At 42.4% G+C, this 25,488-nt stretch overlaps 1 protein-coding gene across 1 annotated transcript in view; it reads left to right on the top strand.

Annotated features, from left to right (window-relative positions):
- GABRR2 (gamma-aminobutyric acid type A receptor subunit rho2) overlaps positions 1-3,462 on the top strand; it is a 31,040-nt gene extending 27,578 nt beyond the window's left edge. Inside the window, exons 8-9 of the mRNA XM_033102684.1 lie at positions 1,027-1,223; positions 1,969-3,462. Of these exons, the coding sequence (XP_032958575.1) occupies positions 1,027-1,223; positions 1,969-2,280 (509 nt within the window). The 3' untranslated portion in view covers positions 2,281-3,462. The remainder of the gene's footprint in view (positions 1-1,026; positions 1,224-1,968) is intronic.
- Positions 3,463-25,488: the final 22,026 nt, after the last annotated feature.

Below are 25,488 nucleotides of genomic sequence, written 5' to 3'. Positions count from 1 at the left end.
ACAGTGTGTACTTCCAGGCCTGGTTTCCAAGTCAAGTTGTTGTACTTTCAATCTTAGTTGTGGAGGGTGCTGTTCAGCTTCAAGTTGTTGTCCTTTCAGTCTTAGTTGTGTTGGGCGCAGCTCAGCTCCAGGTCCAGTTGCTGTCGCTAGTTGCAGGGGGCACAGCCCACCATCCCTTGCGGGAGTTGAGGAATTGAACTGGCAACCTTGTGGTTGAGAGGACGCACTCCAACCAACTGAGCCATTCGGGAGCTCAGCGGCAGCTCAGCTCAAGGTGCCATGCTCAATCTTTAGTTGCAGGGGGCGCTGCCCACCATTCCTTGAGGGACTCAAGGAATCTAACTGTCAACCTTGTGGTTGAGAGCCCGTGCTCCAACCAACTGAGCCATCTGGGAGGCAGCTCAGCTCAAGGTGCTGTGTTCAATCTTAGTTGCAGGGGGCGGAGCCCACCATCCCTTGCGGGACTTGAGGAATTGAACTGGCAACCTTGTGGTTGAGAGCCCAGTGGCCCATGTGGGAATCTAACCTGCAGCCTTCGGAGTTAGGAGCATGGAGCTCCAACCGCCTGAGCCACCGGGCTGGCCCTATTTTATTTTTTTAAGGAGGGCGCAGCTCACAGTGGCCCATACGGGGATCGAACCAGCAACCTTGCTGTTATTAGCACCTCGCTCTAACCAGCTGAGCTAACTGGCCACCCCCTAGTCACTGTTTTAAAGTCCACATCTGAACAGATTCTTTCTGGAGCACTGCTGATCTTGTCAGCCACATGACAGAAACCCAGTGTCCAAAGGCACTTACAGTGAAAGAAGACAAATAGCGAGTTGGCCAGGAGAACAGCCTGGCTCCTTCTTCGCACACCTCTAGGGGGTGGAAACATGGCCGGAGAATTTCCCATTAGATTTAAGAGATAAAGAGTGTAAAATGATGACTTAGTGAAATGTGAGCGTGTGTGTGTGTGTGTGTGTGGGTGGGGGGGGATAGTTCTGTACCCTCGTCAGCGGCTAAACTAAAGCTGGATGTTTGCAGGTATCACCACGGTGCTGACCATGTCCACCATCATCACGGGCGTGAACGCCTCCATGCCCCGCGTCTCCTACATCAAGGCCGTGGACATCTACCTCTGGGTCAGCTTCGTGTTTGTGTTCCTCTCGGTGCTGGAGTACGCAGCTGTCAACTATCTGACCACGGTGCAGGAGCGGAAGGAACGGAAGCTGCGGGAGAAGGTGAGTTTAGTTTATTCCCTTGTCTGAGCTTATACTTTGGTGGGATGAGAATTGGGGTAGAGGGTGTGACATGTAGAAAAGGGAGAGGTTAACCTAAAAGGAGAAGGATGCACTTTAGAATAGGTTCTAACTTCTACCAGAAAAGATTCCAGAAAGCAGAAAATCTTTGGACAAAGACTGGGAGTAGGAAGATTGTAGAGTTTTGTTGGCACAGTTGAACCATTTAAAAACACATTGAAGGCACCACGACCCTGTAACCTGACATGTAACTCTTTGGAATAAGGACACTCTCCTGCCTAATCAGTTTTTGATTCATGCACAAAGAGGTGGAGTCCCATAACTGAAATCAGAATGGGGGTTTAAAGTCCTGACTCTGACACCAACTGTGTGACCTCAGGAGAATTGTATAGCCTCTCTGAGTTTTAGTTTTTGCCTCTGCAATTAAGGGCATTTGGAGTAAATCGTGGTTCTACACCGTGGCTACATAGTAGAATCACCCAGGGACTTTTAATTAATCTAAAGGGGAACGTGGGCAAGTCCATTTTAAAGAGCTTCCCAGGTGATTCTAACATGCAGCCAGGGTAGAGAATCGTTGGGCTAAGTGATTTCTGGGGATCCTTCTAGCTCTGCCTTTCTGTGGTTCTGAGTAACCATGGAGCTTTGCTCTCAATTCAGGCCACCTCTTCTGCCCCTCTCACAAGGCCCAAACGTGCCTGACAGCTCCCCTTTTGTTTGCTGCTCACAGTTTCCGTGCATGTGTGGAATGCTTCACTCAAGAACCATGATGTTGGATGGAAGCTACAGTGAGTCTGAGGCCAATAGCCTGGCCGGGTACCCAAGAAGCCATATTCCGACGGAAGAAGAACAGCAAGACAAAATAGTGGTCCACCTGGCCCTGAGCAATGAAGCTAACTCCTCTAGGAAGAAGGGGCTTCTAAAGGGCCAGATGGGTCTTTGCATCTTCCAGAACACCCACGCCATTGACAAATACTCCAGGTTGATATTCCCTGCCTCCTATATATTTTTCAACCTAATTTATTGGTCAGTGTTTTCCTAGGGGCTCCGGGCTGTGCCTGGGAAGGGGCCTAGATATCCATGGGGCCTAGCCAGCTGTCTACACATACACCTGCTGACCGCGCTCCCCTCACCAATCAGAGCAGCAGTGCTTGGACCCCCGAAAGCAGTGCCCCCTCCTGGAGGAACCCAGGAGCCCTCCAGTTGCCCTTCCCCCAATCCAATGGGCTGGCCCTTCATTCATGCTGTGCTATATCCCACTTCATGCCTCTCTGGGGCTGTCTTCTTCTTCTGTTCTTGTGTTTGAACTGGTTTGCAAGATTCCACCCACCTCATCCCCTGAGTACAAAAAGACTCAAATAGCCCCTAGATGTTCTGAGGCCCATATGAAGCCTAGGGTGCAGTTGTGAAGGAGATGGGAAAATAAAGGGCATTCTGTATAGAAGACGGGAAATTAGGATTTAAAATCGGAATAAACATCTGTAAACCCACACAACTGGATTAAACGCCTATCTAATAAGGAAAAAAGCTCAGATGCCAGACAGGAAATGATTTGACCTGTGTGAGTCTGGCAACTTGCATGGTTTTGCAATATTAGAGGACATTATTCATTCACCCATCCATTTAACCATTCATTAACTATTGAGTATCTACCCTGTGCCAAGTGCTGTGAAAATAAACAAATAGAAGTCTCTTTTCTCAGAGACTTCCGCTAAGCCTGTGCCCATTCTACATGTGGCAGAAAGTACTTCTGCTCTTTTCCTGCCCTCAATCCCCACTTACTCCACAGACCAGTCTATCTGCTGATTCCTTTTTACTCCTAGGTCTGTCTAGAAAAGCATTTCCGGTCTCCTATGAGGCCCTCATGCAGCCAACTCAATGCTTTTCTCTTGTATTCTCCAGGCAGGACGAGCCTAGTGCTGGGCAAAGGGACAGGGACTGGAGAATCAGTGACAGCAGAACTTGGTCTGGGGCAGAAGGACGCATGGGTCTGCTGTGGAAATTGGCATCACATGCTGTCCTACCTCCCTCTCTGGGCTTCTACCCTAGCAGGCAGGTGTCCTCAACCATTCCTGTGTCCAAGCCGTGGGCCCTTGCCAGGGGCCCCACTTATGCCAACGAGAAGTACCCCTCACCTTCGAATGATTTCTCCCTTGGCTTCCACAAGCTAGTGACTCTTTACTCTAATGCAGCTAAGCTCAGATTAGGAAAGCAATCCGATTTATTGAATCTGCAGTAAGTTGTGAGTGACCATTTCCCACAGCTCTTTTTAGGTGTTTGCTAGTTAACGTCAGAGAATCTCTCTGATTAGTAGACTTTCTGGAGGAATAGAGGACTTCCTTTTGAGAAGGGACCTTTTCTTTAAATCACAGCACTTTGATTAGAAGTCTGTTCTGGGGAAGTAGGTAGGAAATACCCACCTCAGATTGTTTGCTTCCTGAGGAAATTGTTCTGCCCTCTTCCCCACTGCCCCAGCCACCTTCCTGCTCAAGGTCTGGGCGTCTGGTCCTTTGGACAAGAGTAGGTAAATGGTACAGCAAAAGAGAGAGCATAACCCTGCCTTAAATCAAGTAATCGCTGGCCTGTGGAGTTTGCTCCACAGCTCATGGTTCCCAGGGATTCTTAGTTCCTGAGGTTTGGAGCACACATGGATACCAGAGCCTCCAGAAGTTTCAAGTCAGAAGCCGCAGCTGCCTGATCCTTTCTCACTTACTCCCTCACCGTGATTGACCATACAGTTGCTCTCTGCACCCCAGCTTCTCTGCTCCTTCCCCTGGGTCAGGCCCCCACCCATTCCCTCTGTTCCCAAATAGACTCCTGTGTGACTGTCATCCCAGACACTGGCTTCACTACTTGACTGCCCATGTTGAGGGCTAGATGTACCATCTCTGGTCACCAGCCCTGATCTGCACTGTGGCCTCTAGCTGTGTGATTAGGGCCATGATTCAAGGAGCTGAACGCTCAGTGGGACCAGCTCTGGGCAGCAATATGACATAGATTACCTTGGGCAACTGCAAGTTCAAGTGGTCCCCAAGACGACTCTCAGATTTAATAATTCACTAGAAGTTTGGGGATTTGGAGAAGAAGAAATGTGTATGTTACATGCACATATAGAAAAAGACATGCTAGATCTGTGCTGTTGAATACAGTAGCCACTAACCATGTATCTATTTAAATTAAAGTTAAATAAAACAAAATTCAGTTCCTCAGTTGCATTAGCCCCATTTCAAGTGCTCTGTTCCGTAGGCACATCTGGCTAGTGGTTCTGTATTGGACAGTGCAGTCTATGGAACATTTCCACAGTCACAGAAAGTGCATCAGTACTGCTGTAGATGAAGGGATCAGCCTGAGCGAAATCATGAGAGGCAGGAAAATTTGGGATTGCAGGGTATAGGGTTTGTGGGGCAAGTCATCTGTTTTGGCTGGATCCTACACTGTGGGGAGAGGAGGTGAGAGAGCCCCCTTTTCCACAACACTAGGGGTTGTGGCAGGTCTCCCATGCTAGTGCTAATGAGTACAGCTTCCCTTCCAAGGAGTTGTCTGGCTCAACACCACTGGATTTCCCAGCCCATACACAAATGAAGAAAGTGCGTAAACAAGGATAGTTGGATGGTCCAGGCCATCTGGACTTGTCGAGAAACCTTTATTGTCTAGAGTCTCTCCTAAGCCACAGTGCTGCTCAAAGAATGATAATTCTGTTGTCGTTAAATGTATCCTATTGCTTTGGTTGTCTTAGTTAATTTCAACACTGCTCTGCTTCTGACTACGCGCACGTTGTCTTCATAATCTGAGGCTCATATAACATGGTCGCCTATTCATACTTAAAAAAATAAAGATGTATTTTGACTAGTTTATATATTTAACTGGAGTTAATTCTATAGCAAAATATATTTAACTGGAGTTAATTCTCTAGCAAAATACATTTAACTGGAGTTAATTCTCTAGCCAACGTGTGGGCTCACGAGCGGCGTTTTATCACGTGGGACCATGGCGCGATGTCACCATAGTACTTAGTGTTGCCTTGTGGCATTGTAATCGTCTGCCTCTGCTTCACAGACAATTAAAGGTAAAGAGGAGACAGGAGGTAAAGGAGGTGAAGGCAGGAAGACAGAGGGAAAAAACGTAATTATTATCAGGGACAACTGAATGTTTATTCCACTGAATCTAAGACCGTCAAATGTAAGATGCACCCATATTTTATGTGCCACTAAGACAGAAAAAACTCTGCTAATTAAATTATAGCATGCCAATGATTATAAGATGAATCCTGATTTCGCCAACATTAAATTGTGAAAAATATGCATGTTAGAATAAAATAGGTACTGTACAAAAACTATTGATCAGGCATACTTCTTTGACACCAAGGAAACCACATTTATTACACGCTTGTCTTCATGGCCTCATACCCAGGTGGAGGCTAAGGGTGGTGGCAGATGAAGAAATGAATGGAAACAACTTTCATTAAGAAGTTTACACTGTAGTGGCTGTGGTTCAAAAGAGGGAGAGATCACAGAATCTGAGGAGTAAATGCTGATTGTAGTAAATTTTGAGCAATGAATAGATATAATTTCAACTAGTAGAAAAGGAGGAAGAGGGATGATAACGTGCAGAAGGAAAGCTCAGGTATGATCAGGAGACAGTGAACAGACACCCTATCAAACATGTAGAAGTCTCAGGTTCTCATCCTTCTAGTTTCATGGCCCTGGTGTCAAAGGTCCTTTGAGGTTCATTCCACTTAAAATAAACCCTGGGAAGTCACTTGACTGGTCTGATCTGGGTCACGTATGTCAAAGATGATCAAAACTGTATAAGTTTAGAAAGTTAGAACTCTTCAAAAACGCTGATTTGGTTCAATCCTTTTGTAAACATCTGCAGAAGGGACACTATGAATTCAAAAAATGGGAAGCGGTTTACTTTGAGGGAAGCAATGGGTTAGGAAAATAATGGTAATAACAGTGGAGAAAGTTCATGTGAAGTTCAGTTATGTGTGAGAGCCACAGCCTATGTGCTGGTGTGAACAGAGACTGGGAATCCAGGGGCAAGAGCTATTCCAGGTGGAGGGTGAGGAGTTTGGGTTTGGCAAGCAAGTGGAGATGTTGAACAAAAAGTTATAAATGCTGATCAGGGGCTGGAGGGAGGTAAAAATTTGGGACTACCCTCCTAGATGTGCTCAGTCAAAGTGGACAAAAGTCCTGAAGGAGAAAAACAGAAGGGAGGAGGTCTGCGGACAAGAGCTTGGAAAAATACCAGGGGTGCCAAAAAAATGTATATAAGTGGACAATTTGGTCATCGTTACTCAAGCAGTAGTTTGTCGTACATAATCAGAAGTGTCTGGACTCTGATGGTAACTACTTTGAGCACCTCTTGTAATTGCAGATGTCAAACGTGACTTGTATTCATCTTTTGTTATTGGTATATATTGAGTATTACAATTTTAATACAGTTTTCCTTTCTTAAAATGTGTGTACATTTTTTTTGGCACCCTCTGTATATCTAGGTGGGAATAGAAGGACTGATCAGGGAAAGTAGAAGGAGAACCTGAAGACTGTTGTGTTACAGAACCTGGGAGAAGGGAGACTCTCAAGTGGAGAAGGGTGGGGTGCGGGCAAATAACGACCATTAAAATTGAGAAGGGCAAAGACCGTGAACAGATGTGGCAAGATGGAGGCCAGAGGACAGGTGGGATCAAGTGCACAGGTAGACGGCTCTCTTTGGTAAAGAAGAGGGACCCTTCTCTCAATTACAAGTGATTTAGGTAGAGAGAAGGAAAAAGTTTCAGAAAATGTTCATTATGGAAAGACTATGCTAGACTCTTGTATTTTAGGAGGATTTAAAAATAACACTGTGGCATATTTGGCCTGAATGAGGGTTGTGGTCTCAATGGTTGTTTCCCCAAAGTATTATATTAGAATTTGGGAGACTGGTCCAAGAACGGTGTTTGTAACTCTGTCATCAGGCCTAAGGACAAAAGCTTGGGAAGCAACAGTTTTGAGAACTTGTACTATCCTTTGTCCCTGCACACAATGGATGGGCACTGCCAGGAGAGAGTGTGGCGACTGCCTCAGCCATCACATAAGATAGGAGAACAGGCATTAAAGCAACTGCAAAGGGCCAAGTATTGAGTGTGGTCTCTCTGCTTGCACCCTGGTAAGAGCGGGATGTATGACTCCTAATTCAGTTCTCACATAAACCCCGCTGAGGTAGGAAGGATTTTCCCTATTACATACCCACTGAAGTGTGCTGCCTCCATCGCTGTATTCAACACATCTAGGTAGGCAGAAGCTGCATGAAACAATTCATTTCTCATGGTATTTTCAGGGAAAAAGCGATTTATTCCCTTACTTAAATGAACTGAGAAAAGTTTGGAAACAGTAGAAAGAAAACCCCAAACAGGGCTGGATTGTGCTGAAACATGTCAGCATGTAGGTGGAAATCCCTAGGGGAAACTTGGAGTTAGAGTAGGACATTCTCCTTGAGGTTGGAAGCTGGCCTGTGGATTGTCCAGCTACTCAGGGTGGCCAGGACGAAGTATTATGGGTTCCCACCACCGGTGCTGCTGTAGGGGAGGGAAAAGTTTTCCTTGGCCCTCTTAGGGTCACTGGCGGGGGCTGGAAATTACACTGAAAAGGACAGATTAACAGGAGAAAAATCATACAAATTTATCTAAGTTTTACATGACACGAGAGCCACGTAAGGAAATAAAGACCCAAAGAAACAGTTAATCCTGAGTGCTTTTATGCTAGATTTGATGCAAAGTGGTAAGTTGTGGAAAGATACGACAGGACAAACAGTATGAGGTACGTGTAGAATAAGTTGGGGGAACTTGGCAGGGCCTGTTTGTTCAGGTTCCTCTCTGTGTCCCTCATCTTCAGACATATGTGTGCAAGGGTGCTTCTTTCCCCCAAATATAGGGAAGGCACCTCTCATATAAGGGTGATAACCTTCTTTAGGAGGAGAAGGTCAGAAAGTCCTTTTTGAACATGCCATTTCTCAAATTCCTTCAGCTTGAAATACTCAATAGGCCAACATGCCATATTTTGGGGTTGTGTGTCCTAAATCCCATCACTGTGTAAATGGTATATTCATTTAATGAAGGCAAAGCAGAATTCATAGACCCACCACCACCATTGGAGACTTCTTCCCTTTTCCATTTCATTGCAAAAGAACAGACGGCTGTGGCTGGGGAGATTAACACTGGATTGCAAGCAGCTGACACCCCCAATCTGACACCCCCACTGCCCCCACCAATCGCTAGGAAATATGACATGCACTAAAATGGTACCCACGAGGAAGGCTGTGTGCTCAACATGTGTCTGAGAGCGAGGGCACTGGCCTGTTTGCAGAAAGAGACCTATGTCCCAGCCTGTCCAACCTCCAGGGTCATCCGGTGAGAGTCCTCCCCAGTAGCATAAAAACATTTCCCATTAGCAGATTAGATAAAAAACTCAATCCTCACCCTCTGATCTTCAGATGTCATTATGAAATGGCATTTGGGTCAACCATTGAAAACTAGGTTTGGGATTTATTTTTTAAAACCTTGGCTGTAGTAAACCATTGTTTAAAACGGTTTATGGTGGTGAATGCTCTTCTCTACCTTGTCCCTTTAGCTCAAGGCACCTTAAATTGTAATGTGTGTATGAACAACCTGGGAATTTTGTTACAATGCAGATTCTGATTCAGTAGGTTTGGGAGGGGACCCAGGATGACTCATTCCTAACAAGCACCCAGGAGACGTCTGTTGCTGGTGTGCAGACCATGCTTCAGGTAGTGAGGCCATAGGACCCCTGCTTATCATTTAAAGTTGAGCTCAACTGTTACCTCCTCTCTGACTTTTCCTGACATCCTCTCCCTCCCTTCCCACAGCAGAACTTATTATTATCTCACTTGTGTTACCAAAGCAGTTTATGCCTTTGTGCACTGAAGTAGATATATATATATTTTAATGTTGTGATTATTCTCCTTAATCTGTGCTCCCCAGTCCTGGCTGTGTGTTAGTCACCGAAAGAGCTTTTGAAAAATCTCAGTGCCTGAGTTTCTGATTTTCTAGCAGTCCCATTCTTTTTTTTTTTTTTTTTTTTTTTAATAAGACTACCTCTTTTTTGAAGGCTGGTACTAAAGTCTGAAATAAATTTCTCTGTGAGAGTATTGTCTCGACTTGGTTTGCATGATTTGCAAAATGTGTTCCCTGGGACCCAAAGGGTTCTCGGGGGCGGGGGGGGGGTAGGGTGCTTCAGGTTTCTCTCTGCTGGTGGAAGATGGGAAAACAGGAATGAGCAGAGTGTGTGAGGACAAAGCAATGGACCCTGCCAGAGTGATCACAGTGAGGAAGAGAAGCCCACCCTTCCAACTTTCCCAATAACTTGTACATCCTAATCTTGGGCAAACCAATCACCAAACAAAGGAATCCTGAGCCTACTATGAGAAGGGGCTTTTACAGGAACCCAATCCTTTAACCCTTTCAAGAACCCGGTGAAGCAGGGCTCATAGGGGAGAGAAGAGGTAAAGATGGCAAATTATAGGACCAGGACTGGAAGTGGATTTCTGGCCCCAAGTTCTTGTCTCTTTTCACAGTTCCCTGCAAGAAAGCTCTGGGGTGCGAGACACAAAGGGCCTAAATGAAGGTTTAGTCTTCTATCAACACTCCTCAGGCCAATCCAGAAGGCACCTTCCTTCCTGGTGGCATGGGTGAAATGGAGGTGTCAGGTGGGAGGGACTGGCTGGCACCAACCACCCACGGAGCTTTGGGTTTCTGCTCTGACATTGGATTTGCCCAAACTGCTTGGAGAATGCCTCTAGCCCCAGGTCCCGGTCCTCTGGTTGCCAATCATTTTTGGCCTCAGCCTTCACCCACTTCTTTTTTACCCTGTGTTAAAGAATAAAATTTAACCAAGTAAAACAGAAAATCTAATTGGCTTTATTAAGCGATTCATGAATCAGGCAGCTTCCCGTCTAGTAACTACAAGAGCACTCTGATTTTGTACAAAATGGAAGGATTTTATAGGCAGAAAGAGGGTAGGACTAAGAAGTGAAAAGAGTAGATTATTTCAGGAAAGGATACCTTCCCTTAAGGGGTCGCAGGGGGTCTTATTAGGCAGATTACCTCATTAGTGTTGATCAGAAAATTCCAGATTGATTGGTTTAAAATTCCACTCCTGGGAGAGGCCGAAACTGCAATTAGGTTTAGGTTAGTAATTAAATTCTGATTTGATGACCTGGCTTAGCAAAAGTGACTCCATTTTGGCCTGTTGTTTCTCTTTTTAACACCTGCCACCTTTCCTTTTCCCTAAGAGAGCATCATTACTCTATGTCTGGTAGAAAGCTGGCAGCTGCTGGCACTGTATCTCCAGCTCTCCCCCAAGACTACTGTGCTGTGGCATTTGAAGGGCTGCAGAGTAGAGCATGGCACAAACCACTCCTCCTGAGAGCAGGAAGAGTGCATGTGGGTGAAAGCTGCAGCAGGGGATGTAATCACAGATGTAATAAGGCATAGAATGGAAGGGTCCACAAGGCAGGAATTTTGTCAATTTTCTTAATTGCTATATCTCAGGGTGTATAACAGTGCTTGGCACATGGTAGAGGTTTAATAAATATTTATAGAAGGGATGAATGAACAATTAGTCTTTATCAGTACCTGCTATGCACTAGACATGGTGTGAGGTGTTTCACTTACATCATGTCATTTCCTGTTAGCTACTGTGACATTTTATTCATGTTTAGGGCAGAGGCAGGAGCCTGGAGATTAAAACAATGCATGTTGTTAGCTGTGTGACCTTGAGTAATTTACTTAATCTCTCTGAGCTTTTGTTTCTCTATCTGGAAAAAAAAAAGGGGGATTCTGGCCTCTAAGGGTGGATTTGAGGACTAAGTGAGTGGATGTGGCTAAAGTACTCAGCCTAGTGCCTGGTACAGAGAAAACACAAAGTGATGAAGGAGAGGAAAAGGAGGAGAAAGAAAAGGAGAGGAAGGAAGAGGGGGAAGGAGGGTTGCCAACTTTTAACTTTGCCAAAAGAAAACATTTAAAACTGACCCACAACCCAAAATACCACTTTCATCTATAATCACAATCATTTCTAAAACAACAAAAATTGTAACACTGAAAATGTAGGACCTGATCTCAGAATACATGAAATCGTTAGCAAGAAAATCCAGGTTTTCACTTTATCCTGACATTGTCATCAAAGGACAGATGTAAACTTTGTGCTGGACCAGCCAGAACTTTTGAGGACAACCTTTCTAAGGGACGACTCATTCTTCATTTCGCAGATGAGAAAAGAGACCCAGAGAGGTTGCCTAATTTTTAAAGGAAAAGTGCTTACCTCTCCTGCCAGTTATGGAATTCAAATTAGTTAATATTCATCAAATTACATGAAATGGGTGACAGCATGTGACCTGGGCTGAGATTTCTTCCTTTGACTAGAGATTTCATCCTCTGGCCCTCTGATCCCTTGGGACATCTGTGAGTACCAGATTTTGCTACTTGATGTGTTCTCTCTGAAGTTGGAATGATAAGGAGCCCACCTCTCAGGAGTCTTTACTGAATCATGCTTTTCATTGAGTTTCCCAGACCATATTTCTGGCCTCAGGAAAATTCCTTCAAAAAAATTTGCTTGATGTTGTGGGGGTTCAGAACAAGCCACCCCAAGATGAGCTTCTATGGCATGAGGATTATTTTGAGCCAAAGGAAATTTTAGCTTCAGGCTCAAGAGAAACTTCTGCCCATCTCTTGACTACCTGGAAGAAACTGAATTAGAGGCCTTGCCCATAGTAAGAGATTATCATCAATAACACACCTGTATGGCAGGGCAAACTTCTATTTACTAAACACCTGCTCTTCTTATTCTACAACGACCCTTTGAAGCCCTCAGGACACCGTACCTCATCCCTAGCTCAGAATGTCCCGTACACACACGTTCCCTTTCTGCCTCTGAACCTCTTATGCCTGTGGGGTCTCTGACTCTCTTGTGTATGTGGGGTTCCCATACATATGCATATATTAAATGTGGTTCTTTTCTCTTGCAAATCTGTCTCACATCTGTTTGATTATTAAGACCAGCCAGAAGAAATTTGAGGGTAGAGGAAAGTTTGTTCCTCTCCCACACTATAATTGGATACCATCCAGATTTCTGCATTTGCTCTTGCTGAATATCACCTGCATCAGTTTCAGTTAGATTCAGCCTTCAAGTAAAAGAACATGGGCTTCAAAAGAAAGACGTCTGAAAGTGGCAATCCAGAACGGAACAGAAACTCCGCTCCATGACGTCCTCAGGGACCAAAAAGTCAGGCTTTTTCCAGCTCACTGTTTGTTGCCTTAGGGTATGGGCCTTATCCTCATAGTCCACGATGGTGGCTGGAGCGCTAGCCATCATCTCTGCAATTGAAGAGGCAGGATGCTTAAAGGGATGAAGAAGGGGAAAGAGAGCATGCCAGCTATCTTTCAAGGAAAGTTCCAGGAGGCTGCCACATGCTTTTCATCAGCTGCAACTTGGTCCCATGGTCACATCTAGCGGCAAAGAACGCTGGGAAATGTATTTACTGTGAATAGGCATACACCTAGCTAAAAACAGGAATTCTGGAAAAAAGGGAAAAACATATAGTGGAGGAAAGAGCAGTTGCTGCCATACCACCCAAGAACACACCCCCTTTTGTCCATGAAGCATCAGCGGAGAATTGTTAGGAGCGCACATCTAAGGCCATGTTTACCTATTGCCTCTTCCCTCCCTCCTTCTCACCCAGATATCTTCTTGTTCCTATCTCAAGTGTGAAGCAGGCAGGTCAGAAATAAATGAGTCTTTCTAAAGCATTTTGTTGATGCCACGAGCTTCTGTTACAACTGAGCTCAAAGAAACTTAGAATGTTCCTGTGCCCAGAAATAGGACCTGGGCACGGAGTCCCTGTCATTGTTTATTTTAAAAGAGGACGGGATTTCTTCTCACCCTGCCCCCAACTCTGCCAATTTGGGGGGCAAGCAAATGGAGTCAACACAGCCAAGGCAATTCTCCTTGGGGCAGACTGTGAAGGCCCTAAACCCCAATCCCGCTGACTGCACATGTATTGATTGGTGTGACCGTTCCCTGAGCTGCTCTTTCCAGAAGCCTGTCCTTCCCACACTCAAAGGGGCCCTTGATTACTAGATTCACGAGGGCAACACAAGGCCTCCTTGGTGATTCTTAGTCTTAAGGGGTTTTTTTCTCAGGAGTGGTGATAGGTTTACCCTGAGTCACCCCAGTCCTGTTAGTCAACAATACTGCATTGTTTTGAGAGGTCCCGCTGGCTTAAAGGATGTAAATGTGACTACAGAGGAGAGGTTCTTCTGAGTTTGAATCTCTTTAAGAAATTGAGTCAGTAAGCAAATGTGATATAGGTGTGTTAAAAATAAGACTATCAGAGTGAGATAAATAGCTGGACTTTATTGTTCTCGAGATTCTTTTTTTTTAAAAAAAGAAATAAGACTATATTTAAAAATAACATTATGAATAACAATGTGTTACTAAACGGGTTTGCAATCTGGCTCATTTGTGCACCTGATATTCAGGCTACTGCTTACCTGAAGGTCATAATGTCAAGAACAAAAGCATCCTTTGTTTCTACAATATTATTCTGCTCTTGTCTATGGCATGTTAATCAATAGTTCACATGAATATGGGCATTTAAATAGTTGGCATGTCTAGTCATATCTGTATTTCTGGAAAAGATACCTTTTAATAAACTATTATTAGTTAACTGTTTACCTACAGCTGGCATCTTTTATTAAGGTATTATTTACATACAGTGAAATGCACAGATCTTAAGCGTTAAGTGCACGTACGGTTCAAGGACCTTTAACAAATGTGTATATGCATTCACCCACCTTCCTATCGAGAGACAGAACATTCCTGACACGGGATAAATTTCTTTAACGCCCCATTTCCAGTCATTCCTATTTCCACTTCCTCCTGACCTCACAACCACGGGTCAGTGTTCTATCACCATTAGATTTGTTTTGTCATTTCTAAAACTCCATATAAATGAAATCATAAAGTATGTACCCTTTTATGTCTGGCTTTTTTCACTGAACATTTCTGAGATGAATTCATGTTTTTGAATGTGTAGTTCATTCCTATTTGCTGCTGAGTAAGTAAATATCCCATTGTATGAAAAAACCATGATTTCTTTACCCATTCTCCTGTTGATAGACATTTGGATTATTTCCAGTTTGGAGAAATAAAGCTTCTTATGATAGTTATAATAAATAATTTAAATAAATAATAAATGTATAACTATAAATAAAGAAACTGACAGGTATGTGCAATGTGAGTGGATGACTTAGCACAGAAACAGGCTCGTCCAAAACAGATATCCGACTAAAGCTCAGAGGCAGCAAACATACAACTTGAACCTTGCTTTGGGTGGATACAGAGGTGAGGGGGAAATTTGAAGAAGTTGGTGGGATAAAGCAAAAAATTACCAATTTTTGCAGTTTTAAAAAGTTGTTATCTACCAATTGCAACCAAATGAAGAAAATAGGCTTGGTTTGAAAATGCATGTTTACAATTTAGAGATGATGGCTCTTAATTGCTTCATTTTCCAGTGGAGAAAATTCTTGGACTCCTAGTTTCTATATGTATAAAATGGAGGCACTGATTCCTACCTAGCCCATCTCACAGGGTAGTTGTGAGAAGTGAATGAGAGAATGTATGAAAAACACGTCAGTGTAAAGCTCTGCCACGAGGAACACTTTATATGTGGCCTGTATTTTTTGTTTATGAACTCCTTTACTTCCCTAAAACTAAGTACTGTTGTTATCATGCCCATTTTGCAGATGGAGAACTTGAGGCCTGGACAGGTTTACCTTCCAGAGGCCACACAGGTGTGTGAGACCGCGATTTGAACCTCAGTAGAACTGGCTCGAATCTGAGCTGTTACTCTTGCACTGTCTGCCTTTCTAAGAAGATGTCTATACCTCCTATAACCCACTTTACAGTAACTGTCGTCATCCACAGCCTATATTTCCTTGTGGCAGGGTTGCTTTATTCAAATTCTTTGGCATGTTATCTACTAGGTATAACAGAAGAAAGCTGAAAGTTTGCCTAAAATCTTAATGATTTCCCATTTTTGGTCTTCCTGGAGGTTTGCGGTGAGGTTGCTGGGTCAGCCATATTCTTAGTGCAAACTTTGTAATCAGAACGACCTACCCTGAAGGAACAGATCCTGTGAGCTCCTACACATGGCTGTCTTTCCCAGGACACACAGTGCGGTGTCCAGCTGTGGTGGGGAATGCCCTGTGGCATTGAATGCTAAGAAGGCAACAACCTATGCCCAAGGCCATTTGGCCATTTACTTGAATGTCCCTATCTGACTGCCTGGACAGCTTGGCCTTCCTTCTTCTAGACTTCTCCAGCACATCAGGTTTAACCTCCTTTTGTCTGAGAGCTGTGGATAACTGAGTTGGAGAGGCACCTTACATGACTGGATGGGGACTGGTGGGGATGGATGGAGCAGCATTTCTTTTGCTTTTCCATTTTAAAATTACTAGGGGACACTAATTAACACCTGTAAATTGACCTGAAAGTAAAGCATGGTTTTTAAGTAAAATAATCATGGGTGTCTCAACCTTACATGTCCCTACCATGGAGGTTTCAGAGCATGAGCTGTGGAAATGCTAAAATTAGGTGAAATTTAACTCAGCAATTCCTGAAAGTACTGAATAATCAACTCTAGAACAAACTGAGAAAATCATCTGTGCTGTTCTCTAGCGTTTGCTACAGCACAATTAGAAGCAGGAGTCAGGGAACCAAAGACCACATCACCAGGGATTGGACAGCTCTATCTTCACTATTGAATAAAACAGGCAGGATGTACCTACATGAAACCAATAAAAACAAGAACCTCCTATGACTTTATAGCCACTTGGAGAAAGCAACCAAAACCAAAGAACCTATCTGGACCTGTTTTGCTGTTGGTAAATGAGGTAGATTAACCTGGGAAGCCCCAACACCTCTGCCAACGGGAATAGTCATGATTCCAGAAGACCCCGAAGGTAAGGTCAGGCCACCAAACATCAAGGATGCAATGCCCCCCAAACTTTTGATTTATGTTCACATCCAGGCTGTCTCGGCTGTTTTCCTGCTGTCATAGCAGGGTATGGAGCAAGGTTCAGGGTGCTTTCAGAAGGGAAAGTCTAACCCTAATCCTAAGAGGCAGAAGGTGGACACCAATCTACAAAAATCATTCGTTTTACTGACTCTTAAAGATCTCCAGTGTTTTTTTCCTCTCCTGAAAGAATCATCTGAGAAAATGGAGACAATGGAATACTCTGAGGCTTATTTTGTTTTTATTTTTCAGTAGATTCAAAGAAAGAGTGGAATTCATGTTAACTTATTTTAAGGAATTATATGCAACTAAAGTTAATCTGTGAGTCAAGACAGTCACACGCTGAAACAAATTAGATACTCGTACATTAAATTGAACAACTGTTATGTCCTTCTTTCCCTTTCTTTTTTCTTTTTTTTCAAATTAAAGTTTATTGGGGTGATAATTGTTAGTAAAGTTACATAGATTTCAGGTGTACAATTCTGTATTACATCATCTATAAATCCCATTGTGTGTTCACCACCCAGAGTCAGTTCTCCTTCCATCACCATATATTTGATCCCCTTTACCCTCATCTCCCACCCCCCAACCCCCTTACCCTCTGGTAACCACTAAACTATTGTCTGTGTCTATGAGTTTTTGTTTCTCATTTGTTTGTCTTGTTCTTTTGTTGTTTTTGGTTTATATACCACATATCATTGAAATCATATGGTTCTCTGCTTTTTCTGTCGACTTATTTCGCTTAGCATCATACTCTCAAGATCCATCCATGTTGTCACAAATGTTCCTATATCATCTTTTCTTACCGCCGAATAGTATTCCACTGTGTATATATACCACAACTTCTTTATCCATTCATCGATCGAAGGACATTTTGGTTGTTTCCATGTCTTAGCCCCCGTAAACAAAGCTGCAGTGAACATTGGAGCACACATGTCTTTATGGATAAATGTTTTCAGATTTTTTGGGTAGATACCCAGGAGAGGGATTGCTGGGTGATATGGTAATTCTATTCGTAATTTTTTGAGGAACCTCCACACTGCCTTCCATAGCGGCTGCACCAGTCTGCATTCCCACCAACAGTGTATGAGGGTTCCTTTTTCTCCACAGCCTCTCCAACATTTGTTACTATTTGTCTTGTTGATGATAGCCATTCTAACTGGGGTGAGGTGATATCTCATTGTGGTTTTTATTTGCATTTCTCTGATGATTAGTGATGTTGAGCATTTTTTCGTATGTCTATTTGCATTTGTATGTCCTCTTTGGAGAAATGTCTCTTCAGGTCCTCTGCCCATTTTTCAATTGGGTTGTTTGTTTTTTTGTTGTTGAATGTCCTTCTTTTCTGTTGCCCATGAGTTCAGTGTAAGCCTGTTGTTTATTTTATTAAAAAATTAAATTAAATTCTTTCTTTTTTTCAAGAGTTGGTCAGTTCCAAATGTGGCTTCTCATTTAAAGAATTCGTTTTTACTATCGCCAAAAACAAAATCCTCTATTTCACTCAAGTGAATCAGTTCCTCCAATTGGCAGAGAAAAATCTGAAACTGATTAACTAAAAGATCTGAGTTGTTATCAAATTGCCTTAGGCAATGTGTTAAGTAAGAAGACGGGGTGACAAAATCATTTTACTAACCAGTCATTTCAGGAAAGGGGAAGAGTACAGAGTCTATGGGAAAGCACAGGACCTGGGATGAAAGCACAATTTTTTCTATTTATGAATCATGTGTCCTGAAGAAAATAACTCAATGTCTTGGGCCCTCAGTTTTGAAATGGAGGTAGCAACCTCTATACCACTTCAAAGGCTGGTTCTTGGAGCAAATGGAATAGTGGGTATGAAAATGTGTTGTAGGGCGGATGGGTGGCTCAGTTGGTTAGAGCATAAGCTCTGGGCAACAGGGTTGCTGGTTTGATTCCCACATGGGCCAGCGAGCTGCGCCCTCCACAACTAGATTGAAGACAACGAGCTGCTACTGAGCTGCCACTGAGCTCCTGGGTGGCCGGATGGCTCAGTTGGTTGGAGCACATGCTCTCAACCACAAGGTAGCTGGTTCAACTCCCTCAAGGGATGGTGGGCTGCACCCTCTGCAACTAAGATTGAACAACGGCAACTGGACTTGGAGCTGAGCTGCACCCTCCACAACTAAGATTGAAAGGACAACAACTTGACTTGGAGCTGATGGGTCCTGGGAAAAACACACTCTTCCCCAGTAAAGGCCTGGAAATACACACTGTTCCCCAATAAAGTCCTGTTCCCCTTCCCCAATAAAAAAAGAAAGAAAGAAAATGTGTTATAAATGCCAAAGGACTATACAGCTGCAGACTACTGCAATTATTCACCAGCAGGTGAGCGGCTCTGGGGACAAAAGAAGTCCCTGTATTTTGTATTCAGCCCTCAGACCATGTGATGCTGCTGAGGGACCCCCTCTTCCATCCTAGTAGACCTCATAGAGGACTCCACATGGCCACTGTGGGTTTAGGCCTAGATGATTTCACAACACTTCCTCTTTTCCCCACAATGTCTGCCCCAGTGATTCTCCTGGACTGTGATAATCAGATCAAACTCCTTCTTGCGAAGTTATACTTGAACCTAGAAGGCTGTGTGTTTCAGTTAAAAACAGACTTGGAAGAGAATAAAAAGTTGCCTTAAACAATTTTACTATGATTCCAGCAGAGGGAGACAGGGCTGCACCGACTGTCCCACAAGAACTGCCGTTGAATTTGAAGGTTTGCGACACTAAGAGCCTTTCTTTTTCCCTCCTTTCCTTTCTAAACAGATGACTATCGTCATCATTTTAATGTCTCTTGGTGGAGAAAATACATTGCTAAAGACCATTATGAATTCAACTGCACTTCCAAAACACTTTCAAACTGAGTTTGCATTTTATTGATCACAGGAGCCACAAGGGCATTTGGAAACAACAGCAAAAGACACGTTACGAATTCAGTCTCCAGATGCTTCACACCTGTGGTGGGCACCTGACCAGCATGCACCCTGGTTTCCTCCTTCCTGAATCAGACTGCTGGTTTTGTTCAAGCGCCTGTCCTAGCCCCAGGCCAGAGGAGCTCCTGATTAGTCTAAGCCAATCCAAGCATGTTTTTCACTGGTTAACTTTGCTATTCCACGGTGGACTTATAACCCTCCTTGGCCCAGTCAGACCGAAGGGAAAGGTTTATCCCCCATGCTCTGAGAAGAGGTTTCTCCACTCTCTCTCTCACAGTGAATATGAATGAGGAAACTTGTCGCTATTGGCAACCATATTGTAACCTTGAGTAAGGTGGCCAGAGGAAAAAGGACACAAAAGAATGGAGAGAAGGAAAGAACCTAGCTTTTTGATGACACCACTAAATCAAACAACCCTGTAGCCTCGACTTCTTGGTTTGTGAGGTAATACATTTTTGTTTAAGTCAGTTTGAGCCAAGCCTCTACTTTTTTGCAGATACAATACTAATAGGGATTGATGGACTCCCCAAGGCCACCCAGTGGTCTTCAGTTCATTGTTCAGACATAATGGTTGAGAACCACTACTTTTTTTTTTTCCCACAGTTTCATTTTGCAAAAATTTATCAGTCATTAGTACAATTTACTTTTTATCCTGTAGTTTACTAAATATTTTAAATTTATTTTACTTTTCTTTTAATAACATACCGCAAAAATAACTTATTTGATACCAAAGAATCAGCCTTGTTTAACCTTTGTCACCCCACCAAATTTTAATTGAAAAAAAAGAACTTCACTTATTAACTGCTTTCATTAAGTGAACCATGCAGTTTTTTTTTTTTTTTTAATTTATTGGGGTGACAATTGTTAGTAAAATTACATAGATTTCAGGTGTACAATTCTGTATCACATCATCTATAAATTACATTGTGTGTTCACCACTCAGAGTCAGTTCTCCTTCCATCACCATATATTTGATGCCCCTTACCCTCATCTCCCACCCCCCACTCCCCTTACCCTCTGGTAACCACTAAATTACATTCCCCAGATTAATTTTCAAAACCCCATGGCCATCTTGTGGTTACTGACTGCTTTCTAATCCCCTCACCTTCCCCCTTATCCCCACCCCCCCCCCCATCTAGCAACCCTCAGTTTTTCCTCTTTGTCTCCAAAACTGTATCTGATTAGTTCATTCACTTATTCTTTTCTTTAGATTCCGCATATAAGTGAGATCATATGGTACTTATCTTTCTCTGTCTGACTTATTTCACTTAACATAATGTTCTCTAGGTCCATCCATGTTGTTGCAAATGGTAAGATTTCTTTCTTCTTTATGGCTGCGTAATACTCCATTGTATAAATGTACCACAGTTTCTTAATCCAGTCATCTACCGATGGGCATTTCGATTGTTTCCATGTCTTAGCTATTGTGTATAGTGCTGCAATAAACATAGGAGTGCATAAAGATTTTTGAATTGGAGTTTTGGATTTCTCCGGATAGATACCTAGGAGTGGAATTACTGGATCATAGGGTAGTTCCATTTTCAGATTTTTGAGATACCTCCATACTGTTTTCCATAGTGGCTGCACCAATCTGTAATCCCACCAACAGTGCACAAGCGTTCCCTTTTCTCCATATCCGCGCCAGCACTTGTTGTTTGTTGATTTATTGATGATAGCCATTTTGATTGGGGTGAGGTGGTATCTCATTGTGGGAGAACCACTACTTTTAATTACTTATCACTTTAAACTATCAATTGGTTTTTCATGGGTCACTTATTGAGGATATTCTTGTCTATTATTTCTGTGATATTATTCTGTTTCATTGACACAGCACTTTACAAATATTTATTCCTAGTGCTAGTTGGAGCTGTAATTTAGAGGGATTATCTTAAAGTGATTGCAATACAGCAAGTTAAAACATGTCCACAACACTGCAAAAAAAAAGTAAATAAAGAAAAGTCTAAAGTCACCAAAATGTCCATGACTTTGCTGAAAATACCTCATACTTCATAAGTGTTCCTCTCATGTCTAGACTGATGGAGGGAAAATTCAAGTTATCTAAAATAGCAAACCGTGGTGGTTTTAAAAAATAGAAATCTTTGTTGCTGCCTTCCTTTATTCTCTTATTCTAGGGTGGGGGAATATATATGTGTTTTTCCTTACTGACTCATCATTGCCAGTTCATGCTCATAATCTCTAATTAATTTAAACTAAAAACCACATTTGAAAAACCAATTGTGGCTCCTGGCAGAAAGAGCTTGCAGAGCAGGAAGTGGGTGTTGCCTCACAGGAAGGAGACCAAGGTGCTCAACTTCCCAAGGATTTGGGCCAAATATGGAAGTTTATTCAGAAAATCACCAGGTAATTGGTCTAAGCATTCATGAAACATTAATTATTTGACCATAATTATGAAATATAAAGAATTAAAAAGGAATTTAATTTTTCAACCTAGAGTGTACAAGATCTTGTGTTGGGTGCTGGTGTGATAAAAGAATGAATAAGATGAAGTGATGACATTTATATTGTCCTTGGAAAAAGAAGACTAATACAGTACATATGAAACAAGAAGCCAACTGTGTTAGACAGCAGATAACTAAATGCTGAAGTTATGTGGTACAGAATAAGCACTATCAGTACAAGGAGAAAGACTGCTCAAGGTGAGTTATTGTGGTCAGGAGAGGTTATTTTATGGAGGAGACGAGCTAAACAGAATGGTTTGGATTTGGGTAAACTTTCAAAGTGAGAAAATTAGGGCAATTATGGTATTGTGTTTAAAAATTAAATCACGCTCATCAAAAAGAATTTTTATTTTAAACATTGTTAAATTTTTCATTAAATGTATTAATCTGAAACTGTTACCTACATTTTGGAATATTTCAAAATTAAACAGAAAGAAACTTAAATGTATTTATATATTTTTTCCTTAGGAAATAAAATCATTGGGCATTTAATAGATTTATTTATTCATTCACTAAATATTTTGAGTACCTACTGTGAGCTAGCTAAGATCCTAAGTGATGAGCAAAGTAGTTATGCCTCACTGATGATTAAGATCTTAGTTGGGGAAATCAATAACAAACAGAAATGCTTTTTTTAAAAAAAGAACAGATACAAAATCTTCTTAGGTAGGGTGGTCCGGGAGGGCTTCTCTGAAAAGGCAATGTTCAGTTGAGACTTTAAAAATGAGAGAAGCCAGACTTGCAAAGTGGGGGCCAGAGCTTCATGCACGCTCCCAGGCTGAGTTTGGAGTACCCAGGGGTATCAGGCAGGGCCTCCCAAAAACAGAACCAGTAGGATCCAGGTCTATCTATTGATCGATCGATCGATCGATCGATCGATTTATCTATCATCTATCAATCCATCTCCTACTTTATTTCAAGGAATTGGCTTACATGATTGTGAGAGCTGGCAAGTCCCCAATCTGTAGGGAAGGCTGCTAGGACAGAACTCTCAGATAGGAGCTCATGCTGTAATCTTAAGGCAAAATGTTTTCTCCTTCTAGGAAACCTCAGTTTTGCTCTTAGGCCTTTCAACTGATTGGATAAGGTCCACCCACATGATCAAGGGAATCTCCTTTACATAAGGAGAGCTGGTTGTAGAAGTGAACCCCATCTACAAAATACCTTCCCAGCAAGATCTAGATTAGTGTTTGATTAAATAAATGGGGAATATGGCCTTGCCATGATGACACATAAAACTGACCATCACCGCACGAAACCATAACATCTACATAACACAGTGTCTAGAGTATAGTGAGATGAGGGAAAGAAACTAGATAAACTAGGGAAGCTAGGCAGGGGTCTCAAGGCTAGGATAGAGTACAACTTTTATTCAAACTCATTGGGAAACTACAGAAGTGTACTAGCAGGATTGGAAGGTTAATTCACCTCATAATAAAAAAATCTGTATTTTATTCTGTTTGTTGTTGTTTTTGTTTTTTGTTTTTTTTTTTTTTTTTTTTAAAACATTCAGTAGGATCCAAAATTTAAAAGTAAATTACTCTGGCTGCTGTCTGGAGAATAACATAGGGAATGTATCAGTCAGGTTCTAGTTGAGAGGAAGAAACCACATCAACAATATGAACAGTGAATATTTAACATGAGGAGTTTTTAACTAGGTACAAGGTGGTTAACTATTTAAAAGGATAAAAGGCTCTAAGTTGTGTACACAGGTAGCAGCTGCAGAGAGCAGTCTCCGGGCTGAGGGAAAGGGAAGCAAGGAAGGAACGTAGAAACTTAGAAGAGGCCCTGCAAGGTCTAAGATTCAGATTCTCATGAGAAGATGTAGCTGCTGCAAGCACAAGCTGCCTGCCATTGAAGGGAAGAATAAACTTGCTGCCAGCTGCTCCCTGAAACCATGAGAACCTCAGCTGCTTTGGAGAACACTACAGGGAGCAGCTGCACACCGCATCCCTTCCTGCCACCTTAAAAAACAAACAAACAAACAAAAAACAAAAAGAAATTCTCTTCCCCCTCCTCTATTCTTCTAGACTCTGCGCAGCACCTCTCTTTCGGTAGAGCCTAGATCATATTGATTAGCAAAGGAAACATGGGGTTTGTAGAGCCCATCTCTAGCATCACAAGGAGGGCAAAGCAAGGTGAGCTTGAAGCTGAGAGGCAATAAATTGATAATTGACAGGAAGACACAAGGGGCTAGTTAGGAAGCTATTGCAATGGTCCCGGGAAGACTGGTGAGGTCTGGATGAGGGTGTTAGCAGTGTAGTTAGAGAAACGGACTCACTCAAGTTATCTATTGGACATAGCTGCTCAAAAAATGTTAGTTTGCCTCCTTAATCATTCATAAGAAGATAATATTAACAATAAGAAAATTCCTCAATATGATTCAGGTTTATTAGACAATAAATCAATGGAACAGAATAGAGAGCTGAGAGAAATAGACCCACATAAATATAATGGACAGGATTTTTTTACAAAGGAACAAAGACCATTAAGTAAGTAAGGATAGTCTTTTCAACAAGTGATGCCAGGACAATAGGACATCCACATGCAAAAAAAAAACCAAAAAAAAAAAAAAAAACAACCCCACCATCTAGACATAGACATCTATTCATGTAGCAAACATTTATTGATTTCTACTACTTGATAAGTACAGCCAACTATTGTTCTTTAAAAGGGTATCTTACACCTTGTTAAACGAGCATCATTCTCAACTGTAACATTCTAGGAAGGCCTTGATTGCATCATTGATTCTTTCAACTGAAGGGGAACAGAATATGCCATCCCCAAATAAGCCACTTTGGCATATTGATTATTTTGAATTAATGTTGCCTGAGAAACAGCCAGGGCAAGAAGGACACTCTGACCCTCCTGTTTCTCCCTGAAAGCAGGAAATGAATCTCCCGTGTGAAAGGTACCCTCCCTGTACCAGGAGGGTAGAAGGCATCTGCATCCCAGAGAGAGAATTTAGGACTGAGAGGGCTGTATAAACAAACCTTGTTACTTCTTCATAATTTACTACTCTAAGCCCAAATCTCTTTGTCTTGTTAATTTTTTACAAATTTATTTATTTATTCATTTTTGTCTAAAAGGTATAAATGCTTCCTGCTTTGGTCACTTCTTTGAGTCTCATCTTTTTATGGGGCTCCTGTACACATGAAATTAATTTTTTTCTCCTCTTAATATGTCCTGTGTGAATTGAATTATTAGATCAGCCAAAGAACCTAGAAGAGAAGAAAGAAAACAAATTCCCCCTTTATACACAGGGGTCTATCAGGCAGATTACCCAACTAAGGATCAAGTGACTCCTGACTGCCTGGTTTAAGATTCCATTTCTGGGAGAGCTAAAACGAATTAAGTCTTGGCTTGGTGAAATGGGGCTTTGCATGAGTGACTCCATATGGAGCCTGTTGTCCTGTTTTTAACAATAGGTAACAGTCTTCATGGCTATTGTTAATTCATCACTGACATTTTTCAAACATGAAAAGTCTGATGAAGTTCATAATAGGGACAATATAACTGACAAGAGAATTTAGTTCTTTCTTTGTAAAGTAAAGACAAAAAAGAAAAAGCCTCTTCCCCCAGCCCTCCCAACATCAGTCATACAGACAACCTGCCCAGGTATGGAGCCCTGCGGTTCCATGGATTCAGCCACAGGAAGGAGTTGGGGTGGGGAGCTGTCCAAATCCAGTCCTCAGCTAAAGCAAATAATAATGGCAGGAAGCTTAAAATAGATGCAGGGAGGCGTACATTAATATGGCATATGAAGCAGCTCAGCACCTCTGAC

The sequence above is a fragment of the Rhinolophus ferrumequinum genome, chromosome 3 (genome assembly GCF_004115265.2).
Source record: "Rhinolophus ferrumequinum isolate MPI-CBG mRhiFer1 chromosome 3, mRhiFer1_v1.p, whole genome shotgun sequence".
Taxonomy (NCBI): Eukaryota; Metazoa; Chordata; class Mammalia; order Chiroptera; family Rhinolophidae; genus Rhinolophus; species Rhinolophus ferrumequinum.
Note: the sequence above shows the minus strand (reverse complement) of the source record. Positions and strands in the feature narration are given on the sequence as shown.